The sequence below is a fragment of the Nicotiana tabacum genome, chromosome 21, assembly GCF_000715075.1.
Source record: "Nicotiana tabacum cultivar K326 chromosome 21, ASM71507v2, whole genome shotgun sequence".
Taxonomy (NCBI): Eukaryota; Viridiplantae; Streptophyta; class Magnoliopsida; order Solanales; family Solanaceae; genus Nicotiana; species Nicotiana tabacum.
In genome coordinates this window covers 11,396,171-11,405,766 of record NC_134100.1, presented here as the reverse complement: position 1 = coordinate 11,405,766, position 9,596 = coordinate 11,396,171, and the positions used below count along the sequence as shown (strand labels likewise).

General features: G+C 36.9%; 1 protein-coding gene across 1 annotated transcript; it reads left to right on the top strand.

The window, feature by feature from the left end:
• The first annotated feature begins 224 nt into the window (after nt 1–224).
• Nucleotides 225–1,417, top strand: LOC142175131 (uncharacterized). The gene is made up of 4 exons (XM_075241703.1): nt 225–251; nt 477–998; nt 1,046–1,234; nt 1,307–1,417. Exons 1-4 carry the CDS (start codon nt 225–227, stop codon nt 1,415–1,417), a joined length of 849 nt encoding a protein of 282 aa, XP_075097804.1.
• The last annotated feature ends 8,179 nt before the right edge of the window (nt 1,418–9,596 follow it).

The window sequence follows — 9,596 nt, the reverse complement described above, 5'->3', positions numbered from 1 at the left end:
AACAGCTGCTCTTTCAGATCCAGAATCTTCTCCAACTGAAGATTACTCAAGTGAAGATGGATCTGATGAATTCAACTGAAGATAATGCTCATTCTGATGAAAGTGACTTCTTTGGGGGGATGATTATGGCAGTGATGTACATGAGGAGTACATAGAGATTAGGACATAAAGTAGGTCATTTCAAAGGAGAAAAATAAAGGAGAAAGTTGTTGTTGATACTAAAGATGTACCATGTGGTGATACTGGGCCAGGTATTGATTTTGATGAGACTAAAATAGGTAAAAAAAGTGTAGAAGGCAGGCTAGGTGGTAATGAGCCATATTATCCAAGTTCTGATGCTTGTACCTTTGAAACTGATGAAGATGAATATTGAAATGAAGATGGGGAAGACAAGAAGGTAAAAGCTAATAAAAAGGAGATCCAAATCTACAAAGAGCGTGAAGTTTGATAAAACATGTAAAAAGATTGTATGACAGTTGGGTATGATCTTTGAGAGTGTTGATGACTTTAGAGATGTAGTAACTAGGTATGCACTACAAAACAGAGTTCTAATTGAAAAGTACGTAAATGAGCCAACTAGAGTCAGGGTGAGGTGCACCAAGGATAACTGCAATTGGCTTTTGTTTGCAAGCTTGGAAAGTGTAAGTAATAATTTTATTATAAGGACTTACAATCCAGTTCACAAGTGTGAGAGGGCCTCCAGAAATTATTTGTGCAATTCTAAATTCTTGCCCAAGGTCTTCAAAGATAGAATAACTGAACAACCAAACATAAGAATCTTCAATTTGCAAGAATTAATTAGGAAGAAATTCAAAGTTCATGTTGGTAAGAACACAGCCAGGAGAGCAAGAGCTAAAGTACTGCAGCAAATAATGAGTGATCATAAAGTGGAGTTTGGTAGAATTCTTGATTACATGGATGAGTTGTTAAGGATTAACCCTGGGAGCACTTATGTTGTGAAGCTTGGTGAACCGAATGAACTTGGTAGGCTAGTGTTTGTAAGTTTTTACATCTGTTTTGAGGCACTAAAAATGCATTCTTGTAGTGTAGAAAATGCATAGGCTTGGATGATTGTTTCCTGAAGAGTATAAGTAGGGGGAAACTTCTAGTTACTGTGGATAAGGATGGTAATAACCAAATACTTCCACTTGCTTGGGTTGTAGTTGAATATGAGAAGAAAAGACTGATGGGAATGGGTGTGTTTCAGGCTGAGAATGGCTTCACAGCTATTAATGTAAGTGAAGATGCAATCAGTTATGTTATTATCTTAATGTACCTTAAACTAATTAAACTATTTTTTGTATAGCCTGGGCTGCCAAGTAGCAGAATAGTGTCCACTAGATCATCAACAAAGATAACAATATCAGCTGATGTTACTAGTGATATTGGTTTTACACCCACAAATGGACATGTGTGATCCAAAAGGTCATCTCTTGTTTTAAAAGTTAAATCTGTATTCCGAGACCTTAAAACCTCCTTTTGTCTCACCTCGATTTGCATACACAGTCCGAACGTATATCCGGAAAGCCTTTATGTGAAAATACTAATTTTTCCTTTAAAATTGAATTTAGGTTAACTTCGGTCAATATTTTGGGTAAACGGACCTAGACCCGTGATTTGACGGTTTCGAAGGCTCCGTAGAAAAATATGGGACTTGAGCGTATGCTCGAAATTGAATTTAGAGGTCCCTAGTGCAAGAAATAAATTTTTGAAGAAAATTGTTTAACTAAAAATATAAGAGTTTTTGGAAATTTAACGATGTTTGAATTTGATGGTATCGGGCCAGTATTTTGGTTTCGAAGCCCGATACAGGTGTAATATGGTATTTAAGTTGTGCCTGTAAAATTTGGTAAGAAATAAAATTCATATGACGTGATTCAGACCCTCGGTTATAAAATGGAAACTTTAAGAGTTCTTGAGATTTTTCCTTGATTTTGATGTTAAACTCGTTGTTCTAGGTGTTATTTTGGCGATTGATCACACGAGTAAGTTCGTATGACATTTTTAGACATGTGTGCATGTTTTGTTTGGAGCCCCGATGGCTCGGGTGAATTTCGGATAGGTTTCGGGATGTTTTGGACTTAAGAACTTCTGTTGTTTTGCTGCTTCTGGTGTTCTGATATTTTGTTCTTCGCGTTCGCGATGCAGCTTACGCGAAGTACAAGCTGGCTGGGGAGGGGTTTCTTCTACGCGAACGCGAGGACTTGGTCGCGAATGTGGAGCACTGGGGCGATTGGTCTTCGCAAACGCAACTGGCCACACGCGAATGCGTAGTGTAATGGAGGTGGCTGGGGGAGTCCTTGAGTTGTTCTTTGCGAACACGGTCCCAGGCCCACGAACGTGATGGTCAGGGGGGACAGACCATTACGAACGCGAGTAGCTCATCGTGAACGCGCAGGCCCTTCTGGCCACAAGTATCACGAACGCGACAGACCCTTCGCGAACGCTAAGAATGTCTGTCTAGTGATTTTAAAACATAACCTAGATCGGGATTTCTTCAAAATTTCATATCTTCTTCCCTAGAATCCAACCTTGGGTGATTTTTGAAGAGAAGTTTCAACACCAAATTATAGTTTTGTATTCTTAAACTCATTTCTTTCATTTTCCATCAACATCCATTAGATTTCTAAGCCTAAATCTTGTTCTTTAAGGGTAGAAATTAGGGATTTTAAGAGAATTAGGGATTTTACAAATTTGGAGATTTAGACCTCAATTTGGGGTCGGATCCAAAACTAATTGCATATTTGGGCTCGTAGGTGAATGGGTGAACGGGTTTTGGTTCGAACCTCGAGTTTTGACCAAGCAGGCCCGGGGTCGGGTTTTGACTTTTTGGAAGAATATTGGGAAATCTGTAATTTTTCATTTGAATCGGTTTTTTTGGCTTCAATTAATGTTAATAAATTAATATTGTCTAGATACAAGTAAATTGAAAGTGGAATCTAAAGGGAAAGCGGTATTTGAGGCTTGAGTTTGGTCGTGGAATCCGAGGTTAGTGTTTGGTCCAACCTTAGCTTGAGGGAATAGGCATTGTGTCTTATTTTCTACTTGTTAGTGTCGAGTACGATGTATAGGTAAGGTGACGAGTATTTATACGTTGGTGTCAAACATGCCCGTGAGTCTTATACTTTGATTTTTGTGATTTTTATGATGTATTTTTCATGCTTAAATTGATGATTATCACTGTGGAACAAAACTTATGATAAATTCTTGAAATTTGACCATTGTCGAGTATTAGCTCAAGTTGAGGTTCATTTTGTAAAGTAACTAATGAAACTAGTTGCTTATAGTTGATTCCCTTGCCGGGATGTTATTGTTTCTATTGTCGACTCCCTTGCCGGGAAGATATTGTTGATTCCCTTGCCGGAATGTTATTATTTCTATTGTTTGGGTGAGGAAGAGTGTAAAGCATGAAGGGTGATGTCGTGCATGATATTGTGAGTGAGTGTTAATGTACGAAGGGTGATTTCGTGTCGATATTGTGAGTGTTAATGCACGAAGGGTGATGTCGTGCGATGATTATGAGAGAGTAAAATCATGAAGGGTGATGTCATGCCATTTCTGTTGATTTCTATGGTAAGGACGAGAGTAAAAGCATGAAGGGTAATGCCGTGCACTTGTTACTGCATTATCATTTCCGTTGCTTCAAGTTTGATATGTACTTTATCGCTTTACTTTATTATTGTTATAACCTAATATTCCCCTCAGTATGTTCCCCCTTTCCCGTCTTATTCTGCTAAATTCTTGTTATTATTTCTTCTCGTATATGATTTAACTGAGGACAAGAGGGATTGCTCTGATGGTAAGCAACCTCCACCTCCAACCAAGAGGTTGTGAGTTCGAGTCTCCCCAAGAGCATGGTGGGAAGTTCTTGGAGGGAAAGATGTCGGGGGTCTATTTGGAAACAACCTCTCTACCTTAGGGTAGGGGTAAGGTCTGCGTACACACTACCCTCCCCAGTCCCCACTAAGTGGGATTATACTGGGTTGTTGTTGTTGTTTGTTATATATGATTTAATTGCACATGTTTATATGTTTATTGCGTCCTAGCCTCGTCACTACTTCGCCGAGGTTAGGCTCGACACTTACTAGTACATGGGGTCGGTTGTACTGATACTACACTCTGTACTTTTTGTGCAGATCCTGGTACTGGAGCATATGGACCATAGTTAGAGGTTGCTGCCTTCAGTCTAGTGGAGACCCGAGGTAGTCCTGCAGGCATCCGCAGGCCTTGGCGTCCCCTTCTATCCTGTTTCTTTTCTATTTTATCTATTTTAAGACAGATTTGTATTTTCTTGTTCAGACCACTATTTGTAATATTCGTAGATAGTCCGTGAAATTGTGACACCATTTCTGGGTGGAGTTTTATTATGGATTTCGTATTAGTATTAAGTTAAATTGTTAAATTCTGTTCTTCCACATTTCGATTTCCGCTGATTTTCTTATATCATCTGGTAAATTGTTAAAGATAAGGGGAAAAGGTAAAATAATTAGTAACATTGGCTTGCCTAGCGGGTTCAATATTAGGCTCCATCACGGTCCCGACGGTAGAAAATTTGGGTCGTGACAGGACTGAAGTGAAAAGGAAAACAAGCAATTACAACAAGAAAGACTTCAAGAAATTAGTGACAAATCAAGGAATGCTGGTTCATAGCCCCAAGAACCATGGAAATTATAGTGTTGATAGGGCCCTATGGTGTTTTTTTTGTTATGAAGCTGCTGGAACTTTTGTTGTTATTAATGCATGGATCTTGACATACTTGTTAAAAACTAATGTTTTGCTCCTAAAAATGGTGCTCAAAGTGTTATGTTGGAAACTTTTGTTTTGTTATTAGATTATTGATATTCAAATGTATCATTGAAGTGAATTGTTGGAAATTATAGTAGTTTTCTTCATATGCAATTGGTTTGGATGTTCTGAAGTCGTGGGTGTTGATACCCAATTTATTCCTATATATTTTTAATATGTAAAATAACTTCAAAATAGAATATATATATATATATAAGCAAGTCCAAATATTTTATTATTTTTCCATAATTTTTTAAAGGATTAAATTGATTTATTTTCTCCCCTTTTGTCCATAAAATCCCAATAATTATTTCCAAAATTATTCTTTTTCATCTATTGGATTTTTATATTTATGTTAAAATATGGCTAAGGTAATTTTTACATATTTTTACAATTTTATTTAATATTTTTAAAGCTAAATTGCATATAATTGAAATATTAGCCCTTTTAGGTTTAATTAGGTTTTATATTTATAAAATGGGATCCTGTATTTTTAAATTGTTAATTATATATTATAGATTATTTTAATATTTTTCAATTTATTTTCAGAAGCTATTTACTATTTTTTATAAAATTAAAACAGAAAAGTGGCTATTTAACTCGTAGCCATATTTATATTTCAATTATAACCCAAATCAGGCCCTAATTCCCCCCGCCCAATTTTAATTAAACCCGACCCTAACCTAATTTTAACCCTACCTAAACCTGGATCCCCACCTACCTCATTAATCCAGGTCGTTGATCATTCAAATTAATGACCACCATTCCACCTGCCTAAAATAAACCTAAACGACCCCTTACCCTAAATCATTTCTCACCACCCACCGCCATTGAATCCCCTTCCTCTCCAATTCTCTCTGCAACCTCACCTAAACCCTAGCCGCGTCCACCCAAATCCACCCTAATCCCTTTCAATCCCCCTCAATCCATGGATTCCCATAGTGGTTTGAGACGTGTACTCGTCTCCTATGTCTAATGGTTACCTATTTTCGTGATTCCATGGACAGATCTTGAAGAGATCTGATCCATTCCTTGCTCAACTTCTATCCATGGCCTTTCTCCGGCCAGCCATGGCCATTCGAGTCAGATCCTTGACTTTTCCGGCTAGATCGGTAACCTTTCAAAGTCTTTCTCACTTTTCTGGGTTCTTTGAAACCCTAGCCTTTAAGGTCTTTCGATTTTCTCTCAGATCCATCTTAGATCTGTGTGTATTACGAACTTCTTGGTGTTTTCTCAAAATTTCTTCGATTTTCTTTCAAAGTGACTCTTCGTTTTCAACGATTAGGGTTTTCTCAACCTCTTTTAAAAGATCTCTTCTCCGGTTTTCAGTGTTGTTTTATGCTTTTACTATGTTTAAACAGTTTGCTTATATTTTTTTTCTCTTCTTCTGCCTGGTTCATCGCGTTAAAAACCCTAAGTGTTTGGGTTCTATCTGGGGTTCTAAAACTCTCTTTGTTTATTTTACACACATACTTGGTTCGATTAAGTTCTTTATGTTTGAATCCTTTTTCCTTGTTTGACTTATCTGATTCTGAGTTCTTATCATTTTTTTTAACTCGACTAGTGTTGAAACCCTAATTTCTTAAAAGGTTTTCCTCACTTACTACTGTTAGTTCTTTACTTGTTTCTGACTTTCTTTATCTGTTGGACTGGTTTCTTTACTTTGCTTCTACGTGTGAGCCATGACTGCTTGACCTTGTTGATTATCATGCTTTGAATAGCCTTTAGCCTATTCATGTCACTCATGTATGTTTATGTTCATCTAGTTTGCTCCCTTTTGTCAATATGTTTGACCCTGCATATCTGATACTTCTGTTCATCCTATTTATATGTCAAAGTGCAGATTCATGATTCTTTCTTGATTGATCTTGATTTCCCCAAGTTACGACTGATTGCAAATGTATCCATATAAAACCCCTAATTCCACATGTTTGTTTGAATTGATCGATTCCTTTCCTTTATTTGCTATGATATTGTACACCTGCTGAATCCTTTCCCCAATTAAGTATATTTTGTACTTAGACTAAATTATTTACCCTATACTTTCAATATCCCCTATATGGTCAGAAATCAATCTTTCTCAAACTGATTTCTTTCCTTAATTAACCCTGTTAGTATCCGTTTGAGCAGTAATCCCTTGATTAAAGGGAAGTACTCGTGTTAATTGATTCTGATTGTGATTATTTCCATGTTTGTGTTAAAACTTTACTTGTTACCTTATTCTCTACTTGTTTTCAAAACTATAAATACCCCAATGCTTTCACTAACAAGACACGAACAATTGAGTTAAAAAAACACACACTTACATATTCAAACCCTCTTTCTTTTCTCTATTACTTGTTCTATTGCCTTGTCTAGCCGGCTGAAACCCAAGGCTAGACTTTGGAACACTGATTGCCTTACTTCTTTTTCTGCACTTTGCTCCTTCAACTGGTACGTTCCTAATTTAAATTCTGAGACTCAACCTATGTGTTCCCTTGTTGTAAATCACTTCCTCTTTTTAACTTAATGGCTCATGTTGTTGAGTTGTACTGTTTGTTTACTGCTTTATTCAGCATGCTTAAAATTCTGCCCTTCTTTGAAAGTGATCAACATGTTTACTTGTTCTTGTTTCTATCCTTCAACTAGCATTCCTATAATGTGCCTAATGCATGACTAATTGTGTGTTTCTGTTTTGGGTCCTCTATATCCCAAACCCCTATCCCTTCCATGTGTTTATTTCTTGCTGGTTTGAGATTATGTTAGCATCAACTATTGTTGTGCATGTCTAAACCAGACCCCTGCTAGGGTTATGTGTTTACAGACAAATGTCTGTGTGTCCCCAAGTCCCTTGACCCTTTTGTGTGACTACTGATTCTGTGTGTTTGAGTGTTGTTTGCTACTACAATTGATTTCAATCACCTATGTTACTGACTGCTTTCATCAGTCCAGCTTTTCTTTAAAACAAATCCCTTTCAACATGTTTTCTGCACTTCTACTATACTCTTAGAATCTTGGCTCTGCCCCTTTTGTGTGAGCCTTGCTTTGGAACCCTTGAGCTCCCTCTGAACCTGGACACATAAGGGATGGCTCTTCCACACTACACTTACTCTGTTTGGTTATGCAAAATCTGGGTGTGAGCACTGTCCGGGATCCCTTGAGGTCCTTAGGGAACTCTGACACACCCAGATATGAGAAAGGCTTTGGTATGACATTGGCATTTGAGGTGGTTTATTCCATAACTCATAGAGGAAGTCAGAATCAGGCTTCCTATGGTTGTAACTTCTTATGTTTGTATTTTTTTTAAGGTAATTCAATCATTTGGTCTGCAATAATTTGTAAACAAATATTGGGGTGATTAGTGAAAAAGGGTGGGTAGTTGTGTATTGTGGGTAAATTGGGTAGATAACATGCATATAGGGTCTATTTTGATTCAAAATACGATCTATTAAATAATATGCCTATAGGATCTGCTTTGGTTTAAAATAAATTCTGCATGCTTTACTTTCACACAATTAGAAACCATGTCTATAGGATCTAAATGGATTTAATAATAGAGATCATGCCTATAAGGTTAAAATCAGCTTTATAATTAGTTATCATGCCTATAGGGTGTAAAGTAATTGAAGCTCAATTTTCATTGCAGCATGTATTCAAATTCGTCTCCCTAGAAATCATGCCTATAAGTCCAAAGTCAGCTTTTAATACTAGATACCATGCCTGTAGGAATTAAAATTAGTTATAATAGAAATCATGCTTATAGAACTTAAAACCAGTCTAGTTGGAGAAGCAGTTTAATGCACGTTGTTTATTCTGAATTGGATTAGTCAATTAATCTGTCGCCTCTTTAATAAGTTTTCAAACACTTCCTTAAATTAATACCGTTAGAAAGCATGTCTATAGGATCTCAAGTTGTCCGTTTAAAATTGATCACTGTTTTACTGCATTCCTAATCAATATAGATATCATGCTCATAGGACATCACTATTACGCCTAGGCAGGCCTTAGGTAATAATTGGAACAAAAATTGAAATGTCATTGTTTAATTATCAACTGCTACAACCAGCAGACAGACCTGATTCGGACTTCTTATCTGAGTCATGTAATAAATTTGGTTCTGCTTCCACAACTTAAACACCCTACTTTAGTATTTTAAATTCAGACCTTGACTGTGTATAAGTCATGCTGTCTATGTGCATTATTTGTGGAGGTATAACTGAGCCTTCTATCTGCCTACATGTTTTCCCTTAATTGCAGTCTTACATGTTTTGTATGTCGCTTTAGTATTTTTTACCTTTAAATCTGAGTTCTGCCTAGAACCTCCTTCTTTTAGGAATAGGAGTCCTAAAATTCCTCCGGGACTGATAGGAAGGGACGGGTAGCAGCATGCAATAAGAGTCGAGACCAATCATCTCTCCAATTACCTTTACGGGGTGGGAAATGGTAGATATGAATATGATGACCGGTGCATTAATACCACGTGTAGCCCCTCTTTTGAGGAGTGTCATATCGGGTATTGCATTGACGTAATCCATATTACAAACAAACCTAATACTCCCCTTCCCTTTTACAAGTATGTTTAAATTATAACTTTTTCTCACCTTTTCTTAGTTGTTTTCTTACATATGTGCATTCAAACTTAAGTCCCCTACTATTTGAGTCAATACTTGCCTATTTGCTAATTGTACAAATTCATAAAACTGTCTGGCCAGGAACCACACTAGTGGATCATGAGGGGTGTCTAACACCTTCTCCTCAAGATAATTTCAAGCCATTACCCTATCTTTGGTTACAAAATATAGTTAGAAATGAACTCTATAGGTGTCCTAATG